Source organism: Pseudopodoces humilis, chromosome 2 (genome assembly GCF_049639895.1).
Source record: "Pseudopodoces humilis isolate 2021_Gansu_Grassland_sample_001 chromosome 2, ASM4963989v1, whole genome shotgun sequence".
Classification (NCBI taxonomy): Eukaryota; Metazoa; Chordata; class Aves; order Passeriformes; family Paridae; genus Pseudopodoces; species Pseudopodoces humilis.
This window is the reverse complement of record NC_142201.1, coordinates 13048101-13064971: the sequence shown is the minus strand read 5'-3', so window position 1 is coordinate 13064971 and position 16871 is coordinate 13048101. Positions and strand designations below refer to the sequence as shown.

Sequence of the window (16871 nt, the reverse complement as noted above, 5' to 3'; positions counted from 1 at the left end):
ACTCCTAACCTTGAATAGCTCCCTGTTATACAAGGTCCACCAAAACCAGTTCAGGGTGTAGGGCACCAGAAGTGCTGCAAAGCTGCTGTTTCCAGGATTTTAGGGACAGCCACCTGGATCTGCAGCCTCCCACAAGGGGGGAGAGGCTACTGCTGGGCCAGTGTGGGGAGATAAACTGCAGGCACCTGTGCCAGCACTGGGTGATGTGGGACGTCATCCATGGCCCCACATACCATTTGGGAAGGAATAAGGGTTTCAGGAGCACCAGGAGTGCTCCAGACATGCTGGTGCACAGCTGTGGTCCCCTGTACTGTGCAAGATGTGGCCACAGGGTCAGCACAGCCATCATTTCTAAAAATTAACATGGCTCAAAACCTTGATGTTTAAAATAAATTACATTTTAAAAAAGAGTGAGCCTATTGTTTTCCAGGTCTCAAAACAGTAATTGACCATGTTTTAAGGAAACACTGTTCCAAAATCCCAAAGTAATAAAAGCTGCTAGTGATAAACATGTATGAGGAGCTTGAGCATCTGTATATGAGAAACCTTGAAAGCAGGGATGATGAGGTGCCAGAATTCTTCAAGAAGATTACTGAGGTGAGAGAAGTGTAAGGAAGATCTCAGCAGGACCCCCAGGCCAGGGAGGTGCTCTGGGCAAAGCCAGGAAAGTCCACCAGAGAGAGGGGTCACAAACACAACAAGACAAAAAGAGAGAAAACAAGTTGTTGCAGAGAATTAAGGCAACAATCAAGTATGAAAGCATTACAGAATCTTCTGCCTAGGAACCCCACCACTCAGATCCTGCATGGATCAGAAACAGTCACGCTTTTCCAGTCAGAAAGGATGTTGCAGAACTCTCCTGTTCTCCAGGAGAATCCCTGTGGAGCTGGCAGGTGAACCAGACAGGTGTCACAATGCTCCTCAGCCTTCCTGCAGGCAGAGCACTTTCAGCTGCAGGCAGAGAGTGGAGAATTCTTGTGCAAATAAAACTGCTCCTCTTATGCATTTCACTCCACAAGGAAAATACAAACACATAGGAAGTCCCACACGACTACTAATTAACATTACCACCTCACACCTCCTTTGCAGTTATGATTTTATTTATTGAAGTTTACTTACAAGTGGTGGCTATGGGTTTACTCATGGTAGTAACCTTCCAGGATAAAAATCAGGCTTTGATCACAGCACATCACATTCTTAGTTCAGACTTGTGGCCTGAGGTGTGTAGAGTTCTACCTGCACATCTATGCTGCAGTTTACCTCACCCACTGGGAGCCTAAAATCATTTATGTTTTTTGTTCCCATAGTTCTGTTACTTTTGGGTGTGAGTCACCCTGGGCTAGCTAGCCCAGGGCAGAGAGTGCTTTTATACCACTGCTCCTCTAACATTCCTCAAACAAGAGACTCTCCTTAGCAGGCTAACCTCATCTGCAAATAGGACAATACTGTAAAAGCAATAATGTTAAAAAGCAACTGGTGAATATCTGGCCTTTTTAAGATTTCAAGAAGGGTTGTGGTAGTAAAAGAGGATGCACTCACATTTGTGTTACATCTTTTTTCCACAAGCTAAGCCTCCTTCCCCTTTACTGTTTTCTTCTTGTTCAAAACACAGTTGCTGGTTTTAGCATCTGTGTATTTTGCTCTCTTGTACAGGGAGAGGTCATACTGATCTTACTCCATCAAGGCAGAAGTACAGCCAAAGTTTGTTTGACCCCCGGGACGTGTCCTTGTACAGTTGGATGCTGTGCAAAAGCTGCTAAACGGCAGAAGACTCCAATATTATGTACGAATTGGCTCGCTCTCTGTCTCTTGGCAGGGATTGAGAGGCGAGTAGTGCACATTTCTTTTTTCTTTCAGCCAGTAACAGCTCATCCCTTTCATTGTCAGATGAACCCGGAGGCGAGTACAGGAGAGATAAACACAGCAGTCCGTGCCTCGCTGACCTCCCCGTGAACCGCAGACAGGAGAGTGAGTCCTCTGCTCGTGGCAGAGCTGACTTTTCTCCAGCACCTTCACTGGGCTCGGTGCGAGGCGCTGCCCGAGCCCCGCTCCGGCCCCGGCGGGGCTGCTGCGCTCGCTGCCTGCGCGGCTCCGCCGGCGCCAAGCCTGACTCACTGGCAGCTCCTGATGCCATTCCTCGTCTCTGGCAGGATATGAAAAATGTGTCAAGCCTGGCACACGACAGTAAACATAGTCTTTGGGGCTGGCTTTGGTGCTTTCACCAGCCCGTTTTAGTTTGGGCAGTTTGTAAACGATGCTTTTAAGACAGCATATCAAACCCCTCTGGCGCGGCTCTTCAGTAAATGCGAAGATGACTTCAGCGCGTTGAGCTGAATTACAAAACTCTCTCTCTTTTTTTTTTTTTCTTTTTGGTCCCACGCCGAAGTATCAGGGCAGTGCTTTGAACTGAGGTTACCTTTATGATTCACGGCATGAATGAGCACTTAGTGTGCGCATACAAGAGCCCTGTACGAATCAGGAAATGGCTCTTTCAGGTCTCCTGACAAAAGGAAGTGAGTCTGAAGCTTGCTAAATTTGCAAAGAGGACGCTGGTGAACTTAATCTGGGGCAGGGGGTGGGGGGAAGGGAAGAATCCCTTTTCTTTTCACTGAGGACTGATACACAAACTCCCCATGTACACCGTTTTCAATAACAACAACAAGAAATTAAAGGGGCTAAAACGGTGGTGGTGAGGGCCGTCCCCAGCAGTAATCCCTCGATGGTACGTGCATACAGCCACGAAGACAATTCTGGCTTCGTGCTTCAGCATTGCCCCCTTCGCTGGGGCGGCGAGAGCTTTCCTGCATCCCTGTGGTGAAGCTGTGAGTCGGCGGCATCGCGGAGCAGCCCTGCTCGGGGCAGCCTTCCCTCCTCTGCCCGCCGAGCGGGGCACAGCAGGGCTCCCCAGCGCTCCCGGCCAGGCGCTGCATGGGGATCACTTTCCGTTCAAAGAAACCCATTAAACTTCTTCAAAGGCACGGGTGCTGCGCCCTGGAGTTGGACGAAGGTACTCCAGATAAAGACATGGAAGATTCAGATGCAGTGGGACACAGAACGGCCGATTTGTAAAGATTTTGGTACGGGACATGGTGGGTCCTGTGGCTTCACACTTTAATGGCCAAAGCAGAAAGAAATTAAGTTCTCATTGTGAGGTTATTCTTTTGCCTGGGCATGCAGGGGCTGAGCTCACTACTCCCTTAAAATGCACATTGCACAGGCCCCTGGAAAAAGATGAAGTGCTCTCCAGCAGCCCTCCTGTCTACACAGCCCCAGCGGGTAAACGACTGCACCAACAGCCTTCCTGCCACAGCATCTGTCCCCTCAGCCAAAAAGCGTGGAGCAAATGACCCATCCTGTTACTTCATAGGCTGTCTTATAACTTAAGGTTAGATTTGCTGAGGAAATCCTTTAGCTATGAAAATCTTGAGTCTTGTGAAAGCTTATAATCGCACTATAAACAAAAGGAGAAGTTCCCTGACCAAGCTGTCCCATTGTCCCCACTGCCCCTTTCACAACGGGCCCAAAGGCTCTGGGATCACGCGCACAGCTCAGGCTGTGCCATGGCTATTTCCCAGGCACACTGCAAGCCAGTCAGCTGTGATTTCCTCTCTCCAGAAGATCCAGCAAAGCTTACCCATAACAGGATCATTCCTCAGTAACTGGGGCTGGTGATGGAGCACTGCACTGCCACAGCTGGACACAGCACATGTGACTGACTGGCTTTTTGTCTTGGTAGACTTAGACCCTTCAATGCAAACACACACACAAAGAAAAAGGGTAAGGAGGAGTCAAGAGAGCTTAGTCTAGTGCAGGCATTGCAGGTCCATTTCCAGTGGAGCAGAGGAAGGGAGAAATCTTTCTGAGGGAGCAGACTTGTAACCAACTGTGACATCCTCAGCCCACCTTTGATTTTGCCAACTTTGACCATCAGTGCAATGGCTACTAGAACAATAGCTTGAAAACACGGCTGTGAGAGTGGCACTCTGGAGGAATCCATGAACTTCAAGTCCAGCTCAGACTTTCATCTCTAAGAAGAGATAGCCAGTGATGAATTTCACTGACATGAAATAGGAGAAATTGCATCAATACACTACCATTTTCTCCAGAGGGACCCTAAGAAAGCTGCCAGCTCCAGTCAACCTAGAACTATGTCCAGTCAAAAAATACCAGAATCAGCTAATGGTACAGACTTAAGAGGACAGGGGGTTGTTGCACAATTATAAACATATGGGTTTTTTTTCTGAAACAACTTCTGTTTTGTGGTTTAGATATTGTTATCAAATGTTTTCCTTGTAAGCAAGAATCTTTTGTACTGTCAAAACCCCTCTGGAAGGGGGTTAACCCAGGCAGCTGCCAGGCCACCCAGGTGCAACAGCCAACACTGCTGTGAGAGGCTGCATTCGGGAAGGTCCAGTGGGAAGCCATGCAGGCCTTCCCAGTATGCCTGAACAGCCCAAATGCTCTCTGTGAATAGCAGTTTATTGTGATGAAACTGGCTTTAGAATTAGCTCATAAGTCATAGGAAGGTACAGAAATAATAAAAACAACAAATAACAACCAACCAAACAAAAAAACAAACAAAAAAAAGGGGGAAAAATAAACAAATGAAGCAGTTTCTATTTGTCTGAAAGTACATGTACTCACACTGAGGTTTTTCTGCCAATAAACAGCAGTAACTAGTCCCTTCAACTCCCAGGGCACTGTTTTCTCAAGGGGTAAAATGCAATTCCCTCCACATCAATCTTGGTCTTTACCACTCTCCTTGAAAGTGACAGATGCAATGAGAAATGCTCCAAAATATTTGAATTATGACTGCTGAGAAGGCTGTCTCTGGGGCCTCCTGCAGTCAGAGCACTGAGTCTAAACCAGACTTTTGCAATGAGTATTTGTGGCAAAATCCTGTGTGTTTATTGAAGGCTGCAAGACTGGGCATATTTACTAGGCTAACTGGATTAATCCAGGCTGGTGATGCTCCTTCTAGCAAACAAGAGACTTCACTGTCACTTTTGACACATGACATGCTGCCTACAAGAATCCTCATCCCAACACAGGGCCATCCTGATGACCTCCAGTTCTACAATTTTCACATGCTGCAGATTAAAGATGGTGTTTTTACAAGAGAGCACTGCAACCTGGCCCCAAGCCCTGCTGCAGCCAGTGTAGCTGAGGATGCTGAGATGAGAACACTCTTTCAGTTGCACACAGTCCAGTTGCCAAGGCAAAAACTTCAAGTGGAAGGATGACCAAACACCATGCTTGGGTGGGGAATATACAGTTTTTAGCCTACACCCTAATACCCACAGGCGAAGTCTGGCAAAAGATAACACATGCATGCACAGTTTAGTTCCATGTGTGTGCACACATATACAGATATGTGGACATCAACAGTGGTCAGCTCCTCTCCTGTACATCATTAGGAAGGTCTTTGCCAAGCAAGTTGAATGTTTACAAACTCTTGGGCTCTTACCAGCACACTTTTTCTTTATTTCCTGTAGTTATAAAAACCAGAAGACATAAGGAAAGGATTCCAGCTAAGGCTGTCTTGCTCACGCTTTGGAACCATCTCCTTGTCATGTGTGTATGCAGGTGCTTGAAAGCAGTCATTTCCTGCTAGATAAAAGCATTCCGGTTTGGTGTCAATCACTTGGGACATTCTGAAGCAGCAGTGTAAATATGCTGAATGAAGATCTGATCAAGTGAAAAGCATTTAGGAGAGCATTTACCTCAGGCTTTTTAAACATGCACACATGTATATACAAACAAATAACTGAATTAACAAGTAATCATGTCCTCAAATGCCAATGTGACATATGCCAAATATTGAAATAATATGAAACTGAAAAAAAACCCCAGGCATCTAAAGCTGTATTCCTAGTCCTATGGTGATTATTCTCTATGTGATATGAGAATGTGTAAGTGAAGACTTATTTTTAAGGGCAGAAACAAATCTATGCTTGTACCACAGGAGTGGTGTAACAGAGCAGTTACAGCTCTATTTCCCAAGTTTCCTTTCCACCACTGACAAAAACACTACTTTGATCCTCCCAAGCCTGCTTAAACAATGTTGGCAAGTTTAAAAACTTGTTTAAACAAAACCTCACACACACACCTCCCAAACCCCATGCAAGAACTCTGCTCCCTATATCAACATATATCTTTACCAGCCTAAATCATAAAAACATGCACTGAACATGTTGGGAGATATTGTTTTTCTGCCCAAGGCAACCACATGCCTTATTGCCTGTTCTAAAAAAGACTTGGCCTGTTTTACAATGCCCACACAGACTGACATTCACACTGCCAAGGTCTGTTTGTTTTTCTCTAAAAAAGTCTGTGGAATATGCTCAGCTGGAATACCTAACCATGCAATAACAGGAATACCTAACCATGGAATAACAAAGATGTTTAAAAAGATTTTGAATCTGATTTACTTTGCATTTTGTTCCCTGCTCTTTTTAGAAAGTTAATGTATAATACAAAAATTATTTCATCTTATCCTTCCCCAGTTCCTCATATTCTCTGATTAATTAAGGAGCATCAATTTAAAGTTCAGAGCTTTAAATGCTCTGAACTACTTGGACTACAGTAACTTGTAATGCATCAAGCCCCAAAAGAGAGATCGTGGAAATGAGAAATGATGAATGGGCTTTATTGTGCAAAGATTTCAAAATGCTAGAAATCCTTTTGTATTTCCCTCCACATCACATTTTCCTCCCCTCCCCTGGCTGGGAATAAGGAAACAGCCAATTACTCTGTAGCTGGTTCCCACCACGGTAAAGTTCTGGTTCCCACTGTGCTGTGCATTCAAGCAAAAACAAGAACAAGCATTAACAGCTCCATTCCCATCCATCCACCAGACAGGAACTCACAGATGCTTCATTACACACCTCCTGCTGGCACTGATGAGGCAGAGGACTTGTATAGAAAGGAGGTGGGGGACTTAGACAAAACACAAGAGTCATTGTAATTGTTCCCATACCAAATTCTGTGAGCTCACGTTAGCCAAAACATCCTACTACTGTCAGCTTTCCTTGCTGGTGGAAAATACAGGCACTGTCAACACTGCCTCAAGAACGTCTCAGATTGTGCAAACATCACATCCGTGAGTTTAAAGAAGACGGGAAGAGGGGAAAAAATGGACCATTTTCTGTAACTGAAATTTTATTTTATATATAAATAATAAAGAGACTGAAGGATTTTTGAGACTTGCTACTTGAAATGTTGATCCTGCAATGGGACAAACATGGACAGACTTGAGTCCCACTGCAGAACAGAGGATGAAGTCTCAAGACTGACCCAAAACATGTAGTGTCCTTTCACAGAAGCCATACCAGAAGCCCAAGCAGCAGATCACCAGACTGTCCTGAGGCAAAGGCAGATTAGTCACATTCAAAATGGATTCAGATGGTTTTCATCTTTTTCTTGGGAAATTGTTGCTCATATCTATATTTTTATTCACCTATAACCAAAGAAAGGGGACAGAGATTAAGGGGGAGAGGGAAGCAGGGAGAAAGCAGAATTAAATTTATCACAGGCCTTTTCATTTTTCAAGTGCAATCAAAACTTTTTTTCTTTGATGTGGCAAGTTGATCAAAATCTGTTTGAGGAACATTCTCAATACCAATTTGTTTGCAGTAGAGATATTTAACTCTTCACATTACTGACATTTTGCAGTAGAGACATTTAACTTCATATTAATGACATTAGAGCACTAATGATGTCTGTTCTAGGGAACTCGATTCCCATAGTTGAACTAAATGGAAAGACGAAGAGAACACTTCAAACAACCAAACACCAACTGGAATCTTGTATAATAAACCAACTTTCTCAAAAAGAAATCTTTTAAATTCCCATCAAATGCATGTTTTCTTAATCTTATTTACTCTGGTGTAAGACTAGGGCAATTGAACTCAAAGAAATGGAATTACATAAATATAGATCTGTAACACAGTGAAAATGATATATGCTACCTTCATGGAAAAACACAAAACTCTGTCACTTCCATGCAACTCCTAAACACAACAGTTGGATAAAATTAAAGCTTGCTTCTTCTACACTGGGATGTGGTTTGAGCTGAAGTTTGCATACAATTTTTGATGACAAACAAACAAAAATAAAGGAGGTGCAATGCTGCTGGTTTTTGGAATAGAGAAATATGTTGTTGTCTTCAACCCAATATGATTTTGTCCTTGGCTGACCATTCACAGTTCAGAGACCCATGTTGCAGCAAATCATTAAGGAAATGAGACTGTCTTTATTTTAGCAACCACATTCAACTAGGAATATTACCAACAGTTGAAAATGCAGTGAGACTTTCAGGACTGATCTCATCCAGAATTTTAAAAAATATGTCTTTTCAAAGATCACAGCAATGTTCTCCAACCTCTGGGATCAGAAACCCGACATAACATCTGGACTTGGGTATGGAGTTAAATAACTGGATTTGATTTCAAGCACAAGTAACAAACTGCCACCCCCGCAGAACAGCTGAACTTGATACTGAATTGAACTTTCACCATCTGGTTGCCCCAAGTCAAAAATACAGCAGTTCCCTTCATGTGTCTCCTCCAGAAACAACATGAAGTGAAGCACGTAGGTTTCAAACCAAGAGCACCCAGGTACTTCAAACTCCTGGGCAATTTATCTTCACTCTCTTAAAACCTTCCCCAAACAAAGAAAATGTGCCTGAAGCAAAAGGTTGACATTTAAAAAAGTGAATAAAGTCCTAAGAGAAATTATACTCATAGCAAGAAATTCTAAAAGAAAATAAAACCTATTTATGGATTTCTGTCTGTAATGAACCTTAATATTTGTACAGTGTCACAAACAAAAGTTCAGTTTTCTTGTTTTTTTATAATTTAGTAGCTCTGTCCTAGTCAACAATAAGCATAACAATATTTAAGTGAATTTCAGAGAGGCTCTTCTTCTTCTCAGCTCTCTTAGAATTCTTTACAGAAAAAAAAACACCAAAACACTAAAAAATCCTCCTATTATTTTTTAATTTTTTATTTTAAATGACTATCTTACAAACTACTTGTAAAACATGTATTCTTAAAGACTATATTCAAACCTCTAAAGGGAAAGCTAAGGTACTCAGTACATCAGCCAGTCAACAAGCTCACATTGCTGCTGTAAGAATTAGCAATAGCAATTAAAAACACTTTAAGGGAGCCAGCATTAAAAACTAGGTTTTCTTTTAAAGCTGCCCATGTAACAGTGGAACACTGCTGCCCAGCAGGTGGGTGCATTCCACCACATCTGCAAACATATGTGACTGATGCTGGTGCATGGAAAAAAATTGATGCCAGCTGGCCAGACCTGGACTCTATTTACACAACTGGCAGTAAGGAAAAAAAATATTTTTTTTCTGGTAAATGGAATACTGCATACAAGAATGATGATAGTCCCCATAATGACAGGATCACTTTCTGATAAAAGGTAAGTTTTTAATATCATGCAAAAATAATACAGGACAAAGAGAAGCAAGTAGAAAACATGTTCAGAAGAGACATTCTTTATCAACTGATAACAGAGCAGACATCTGACATTTTGCACTAAATGATGTCAAATTACATTATAATTATTTGTAATAATCCTCAAATACAGAGCAATTTCTATCCAATGAAACCAAACCATTATTAAAAAGTCAAGAGGATGTTTTTGTTTTGCTTTTCTAGAAACTGTAACCATAGGAGTTTAGAACACAGCCCTGAGGCCAAGCCAGAACTGGTATCTCAACTGGAGTTTCTGCCTTGGAGAGCCTGGAAAACGCTGCCTTCGTTTCCTCCATCTTTTGTTCCCAACAGGACTCATGTGGAAGCTGCATTAACATGAAAGGTCAGGCACATCACAGACTTTTACAGCCTGTAAGGCAGTGCTGTACCCTGGCACTCACAAATCCTTAGAGAGAACTTATCAGCAGGGAAGATGTTTCTTTCCCTACCCTAATACTTGTACAAGCATGACGAAGGCAAAGAGGTTTTTGGTATGGGAGGCAGAAAGAGGAGAGAGGAGACTCGAGGAGACTCGAGGAGACTCGAGGAGAGGAGACTCGAGGAGAGGAGACTCGAGGAGACTCGAGGAGACTCGAGGAGAGGAGACTCGAGGAGAGGAGAGGAGAGGAGAGGAGAGGAGAGGAGAGGAGAGGAGAGGAGAGGAGAGGAGAGGAGAGGAGAGGAGAGGAGAGGAGAGGAGAGGAGAGGAGAGGAGAGGAGAGGAGAGGAGAGGAGAGGAGAGAGAGGAGGAGAGGAGAGGAGGAGAGGAGAGGAGAGGAGAGGAGAGGAGAGGAGAGGAGAGGAGAGGAGAGGAGAGGAGAGGAGAGGAGAGGAGAGGAGAGGAGAGGAGAGAGGAGAGGAGACTCGAGGAGAGGAGAGGAGAGGAGAGGAGAGGGGAGGAGAGGAGACACGAGGAGAGGAGAGGAGCGGAGACTCGAGGAGAGGAGAGGAGACTCGAGGAGAGGAGAGGAGACTCGAGGAGAGGAGAGGAGACTCGAGGAGAGGAGAGGAGAGGAGAGGAGAGGAGAGGAGAGGAGAGGAGAGGAGAGGAGAGGAGAGGGAGAGGAGAGGAGAGGGGGGGAGAGGAGAGGGGGGGAGAGGAGAGGAGAGGAGAGGAGAGGAGAGGAGAGGAGAGGAGAGGAGAGGAGAGGAGAGGAGAGGAGAGGAGAGGAGAGGAGAGGAGAGGAGAGGAGAGGAGAGGAGAGGAGAGGAGAGGAGAGGAGAGGAGAGGAGAGGAGAGGAGAGGAGAGGAGAGGAGAGGAGAGGAGAGGAGAGGAGAGGAGAGGAGGCAAAAACCAACCAACACCACAATCACAAGGCTTTCCTCAATTAATTAGAACACTTCAAGCAGACATATTTACTTGTTATGCTCTAAAGATGAAGAGTTTAGATTTCTTAACTTAAATAGTGTTAGGGGGCACATATATTCTTGACAAATTTTAGGACAAATAAAATTGTCTGTCCACACTCTCCTAATCATTATGAAGAAAACTACAAGTCAAACTTGAAAATGTTCCACTTCTCCAAGTTAATCTGCTGCTTAGCCACAAACTATTACCAGTCTTTATCCTTTACCTGTTTGATGCCAGGTGATGTAGCATTCTACTTCTTGGTTTGCTCTTTATTTGAAGCAGCATGGACTTCCAGGGGCTTGTCACCCACTGCATCACCCTTGAGGAAGAAAAAATGTGCACAACGTTTCAATTGAGGCTATCCATGAATAATGTTTTTACCAGAACAGAAACCCTCTTCAAAAGCTGAAAAATAAATATCTCACAAAAACAAGTGGTTCATGAGACTAATTCAGGATAATACACTGAAATATGATCTTCTATCAAACTCTTTCTAAACTTTAGGCTTCCTGTAGTTAGCCAAACAATTAAAGGATTTGAAAGAGCAAGTGTTTTCAACAGAAGTGCTTTAATTTAATCACTTTGCCTGTATTAATAACAGAGGATGAATACCCACAGAGTAGTTGCTATTTTGCATTCTCTGAAATCTGTGTGGATTTATACAATAGGCCTCTTTTAGCACATATCCTTTTAGAGGGTGTTCTCACACTTTCCCCAACATCAGTGACAGAATCAAAGAATGAAGAGAAGCTTGTTACAGGGTCTGGTCTATCGATTTGCCAAGATGCTATAACAAACACGCATTTAATTACAGCTTTAAATAGATATCAAATAAAAAATACTTAAAGGGCCACACACATGGCTTGGGGACTGAAGCACATACAAGGACAAGCTGAGATGAGGATCTGTTCAGACTTGAGAGGACCATACAAAGGGGGAACCTAATTCCTATCCAAAATTTCTTAATGGGCACTGACATATTTGGAAGAGCCAGGTTCTTCTCAGAAGTTCACATCCAAAGGACAGGGATAAAAGGACAGAGGACCATGGAAAATTTCTCTTAGAACGAAGACCAAAAAAATTATAAATGTATCACACCACCAATCACTGGAGCAGGTTTTCCAGAGAATTTTCTAAATCTCCAACCCTGGAAATATTCAGGATATGACAACATAAGGCTTGAACCACCAAATCTAACTTTTGAAACTGTCTCTGCTTTGAACAGGGGGTTGGGTGAAATAATCAGAGGTGGCACCCACCCTCAATTGTTCTTAAATTCTACACATGGAAATTAAATGTAATTTCCTCTTTATTCTAGAAGGTTATTTTAACCAATATGACTTAAATAAAGAGATGATTTGTGACAACCAACATGGCTTCACTAATGGCAAAGTGTGCCTGACAAATTTGGTGGCTTTTTACAACAGGGTCACAGCAGTGGTAGACAGGGAAGAGTAACTGATGTCATCTATGGCTTGTGCAAAGCACTTGACACTGTCCTGCAGAACATCCTTGCCTCTAAACTGGAGACATTGATCTGATGGAGGGACCACTTGGTGGATAAAGAATTGGCTGGATGGTCACACTCAGAGTTGTAGTCAACAGTCTGATGTCTGAGTGGAGACCAGTGACGAGTGGTGTCCTCAGGGCTCAGTGCTGGGACTGGCACTGACATCTCTGTCAGCAGCAAGGACAGTGGGATCAAGGGCACCCACAGCAAGTCTGCCAACAACACCAAGTTGTGAGGTGCAGTCAGCATGCTGCAGAGAGGAGTGTCATCCAGAGGCACCGTGACAGGCTTGAGAGGTGGGCCCATGCCAACCTCATAAAGTTCAGCAAGGCCAGGTGTAAAATTCTGCACCTGGGTCGGGACAATCCCAAGCACAAACACAGGCTGGGCAGAGAATGGATTGAGAACAGCCCTGGGGGGAAGGACTTGCCGATGCTGGTTGATGAAAAACTCAATGTGATCCAGCAATGTGCCCCTGCAGCCCAGAAACCAACCACATCCTGGGCTGCTTCAAAAGCAGTGTGGGCAGCAGGTCAGCTTTGCTCTTGGAAGACCCACCAGGAGTGCTGTATCCAGCTCTAGGGCCCGTGACACACAAAAGATGTGGACTTGTCAGAGCAAGTCCAGAGGAGGCCAGGGAGATGATCCTGGGAGATGAAGAGGGATGGAGCACCATTCTACTGAATCATGATTTTTGAAGAGTTAAGATTTTAGATAAGAGTTAGAAGCAACTTATAATGATCAAGATGCAAGTCAGATAAGCCTATGGTAGGTTAATGATTATTAGATGCTTAAGCCAGAGCTAATTGTCATATTGTTTGCTATTACAAGCTTGTTTACAGAAGAAAGTGGAGTAAGTGAACCGTTATAAGAACAGATTGAAACCAGTGAGAACAATGGCCAGCACTTGGACTCTCTATCAATCACAAAGTAGGGGGCCTTGGATCATGCCAGAGGGTCACAGAGACCCAATGAAGACTTTCCTGATTTCATCCTTTGAAGATGACTGACCCAGTTTGAGAACACTGACCCAATTCAAGAGAAGAACTGCACACACGTGAAGGACTAATATCCTCACTTTAATACTGAATGGGGATGGGAGGTGCTGGGGTTATGCATGTGTATTGTATGTAAGATTTTGGGAAATAACTAGAGGGAAGAGAACCTTGTTTGGCGCAGTCATGCCTTTTGGGGAGGACGCCCATGCCACCCACCAGGGAATAATAATCATACTACTTTCTATCTTTAATTAATTTGAGAGTCTTTGTGATCATATTGGTTTTTAACAATTCACTACAAAGACAGGCTAAGAGAGTTGGGATTGTTCAGCCTGGAGAAGAGCAGGCTTTGGGAAAACTTTTAGCAGCTTTCCAGGCGGGCTACAAGGGAGCTGGAGAGGGACTTTTCAGAAGGGCCTGTAGCAACAAAACAAGTAGGAATGGCTTCAGACTGGAAGAGGGCAGACTTAGATTAGATATTGGGAAAAAATTCTTTGCTGTGAGGATAATGAGGCACTGGCACAGGTTGTTGATGCCCCATCCCTGGAAGTGTTCAAGGCCAGGATGGATGGGGCTCGGAGCAACCAGGTCTAGTGGAAGTTGTTCCTGCAAGGGGTTGGAACTAGATTATCTTAAAGATTCCTTCCATCCCAAATCATTGTGATTCTATAATGCTAAATGTGAAATGGAAAATGTAGCAGAAGAAGCTAAAAGAGACTGGAAAATGTGTCAAAGAATGGGTTAAATTTATATATTATCAATTAAACACAATAAAGGCACCAAGTCTGTGTGATGCTGCATATGCTGTGCTGGAGATACAGATTCATTATATCAAGATTCAATTATGAAGACACTTCTTAAATGTCTTATTAAAAAAAAAGGCTAGCAAGACCTTTAAAAGGTAATTCTTTCTTTCAAAAACCCATTTTGTTTTGATTACTACCCTGGATATTTCATAGTAGAGGAAATCACATCCACAAACCACACCCATTTCAAAATAATAATGTACTCTGTCATTTGCCTGTACAGGAACTTTTAAGTTACAACATTTTACTAAAATTTACAATGAATAATCTGACTAATGATGCCTCATCTCAGAGTTTACTCAATCCTGAACAAATGAACTAAAAATAAGCTACTCACAGAGAAGCCTGTGTTTTTCCAGTTTCTTGTTTTAACTTGTAAAAAGCAATTATCGTCTAGGTAAGCTTTTTTTTTTTTAAATATCCTGAAAGAGGAAAGCAATCTAAAGCAGCACACACACATACACAAGAGAAGAGGGGTCTTGCTAAATTCTTTTGTTTCTATGAGCTCATGAGATCTCATCACAGGGCTTGCCTTCAGTAAAACTATTCAGCCTGAGTTACTTAATATAAGTCAATCCACTGATAGACTATCATTCCTCACACAGTCATTTGCTGAACTAGCAATTAAGGTTTTAACTCCATGCACTTTATATGCCCACTGTGTAAATAGTGAGCCCAAGTAAGACAGCTCAAGCAGTAATGTGAGCTAGCCAGAAAAGGACTTCCTGTAGCACAGGCACATAATTTTACAAAAAAGTGCCAAAGTCCTCCAGCATTCTCAAAATCAAGTCAGAAAAAAAGAATCTGTTCAGATCAATGACTCAGAAGACAGACTTCATTTGTGCCAGGGTGCCCTCTCATAATCAGAAGCAGGCACATATTCAAGACAGTCTTTCTACTTTCTGGCTCAACACATCCACCCCATAACTAATCTGGGTGGCCAGAGGAGTTCACACATCAGCGCTCTATCCTATAGCAGAAGAGAAAATAATTTGCATTCTTGCGTGTCTGATTGTTTCAAGTGAAAGGTGACTGATAAGAAAACTCTGCAATACACTCATAAAATGTTCAATACATTGGGATTCCTTGGGATTAAAAAAAAAAAAATAAAAATCATTATTTGGAAGTAAAAACAACACAGGAACCAAAGGGACTGTACCGTTTCAGTACATGAGCAATTAAAAAACACCCCAGTTTAGCTCATGCAGTATCTAACAGAGATACATTGAGACCTGAACTTTAAACAACAAACTTTGCAAAAAACCCACCATGATTACTCTGGAAATTTTCCTTCCATACAAAGAAAAACACCCCAAAGCAAACTAGCTAAATGTCAAACCCCCAAATATGTGGTGCCTCTTTCTCTTACGTTAAAGCCAAGCCAGGTGCAGAAGTTTCTGTTGCTGCCTCAGAAACCTTGCAGATGGCCAGACCCTTTTACACTACTCTTAGATATTATAATTTCAAAAGTACATAAGACAGGTAAGTATCTTTCATGCATATGGAAACTCTTGAAAAAGAAAGTCTGGCCACCAGAAAAAAAAAACAAAACAATTGCAAAAGAAACACAAAGGCTCACCTGGGCTCACAGATTAATGATTTACCTTCTGTCCCCTTTTGTTTGTAATGTATTGCTTGGAATAAAGAGAACATCACTGCCTTACCATATTCTTCCTCCCCCAGTCAATCAGTAACTTCTTTTAAGTTGACCTTGAACTTCTCACAGAAATATGAAGTACTTTCAAAAATATTGCTCTAAACTGCCCTTAGAGAGATCAATTTTTTGCAGAGTACATTCTTTTTGTCCGTTCCACTTCTAGCACATCTAAATTCCCCACTGCCCATACTAAGGATCCATTCCAAAAGAAGTAATATTTCTTTCAAGTTTCATACTGTTTTTGTTCTTACTACCAAACAACAAAAGGAGAGCATGTGACAGGAAACAGCATTTTCTGCCAGACGTAGATGTTTATCTTTTAGATGAGATGACCAAACTTTTGCCTGCCTATTCAGAACCAACCAAAGCCAAGCCTGACAAGTATTTTCTAGAGAAAGAAGCTCTCTCAGCTGCTTATGTTGCATTTTAAAAGATGACCAAAATATATGTGACTTTAGAACTCCCTTAAAACACAACTTAAGGTTTGTTATGATCACAATCTGTGATGCTGATGGTGAGGCTCCCCAGTCAAAACACCGACAACACAATTTTCAACAGAGATTTCAGGTGTGGAAAGTTCTGGTCCACAATTTCCTTGACACTTGTTCCGAGCAAGTACAGAAAATCATCTAAAGCTGAGCCCTCTTTGCACCTGGAGATTTTCTGTAATCAGCTAGCATTTAGATAATACCCAGAGATTGCCATAGAGACAGATTTTAAATATATTTAAAATATATATAGGTGTAATAATATATGTATCATAAAAACGCAGGCATTTAAAAATTGTATGTATCGTATATTAGTATGGTTAAGTCACTGGTGTCTTGGACTGGTGTCCATCAGCACACCAGACAGTAATGAAAACAAAGTAATATGCCATAAAAGTTTCTCTCAGTCTCTGAAGTTGAGAGGGAAATTAGTTTTTCTGTGAGATCTCATTACTAGTTGGGGCAAAGTGGGAAAGAGCAAACACAAGAAGAAAGGAACAAGGGCTGAGTGTATTTAGAGCTGTAGTGCTGTTCTAGTTTTACACAATTTGGTCACTTCACTAAAA

General features: G+C 42.6%; 1 protein-coding gene across 2 annotated transcripts in view; it reads right to left on the bottom strand.

The window, feature by feature from the left end:
* Positions 1-6628: 6628 nt before the first annotated feature.
* The window catches only part of APOO (apolipoprotein O), a 29990-nt gene continuing 19747 nt past the window's right edge, over positions 6629-16871 (bottom strand). Inside the window, exons 8-9 of one of the 2 annotated variants that reach the window (XM_005516696.3) lie at positions 11070-11165; positions 6629-7459 (exon numbers count right to left, since the gene is read on the bottom strand). In XM_005516696.3, coding sequence (XP_005516753.1) covers positions 11097-11165 — 69 coding nt within the window. In that variant the 3' untranslated portion in view covers positions 6629-7459; positions 11070-11096. Of the gene's footprint in view, positions 7460-9008; positions 9821-11069; positions 11166-16871 lie in introns of those variants that run through there. The other variant, XM_088051951.1, reaches the window with a different exon arrangement.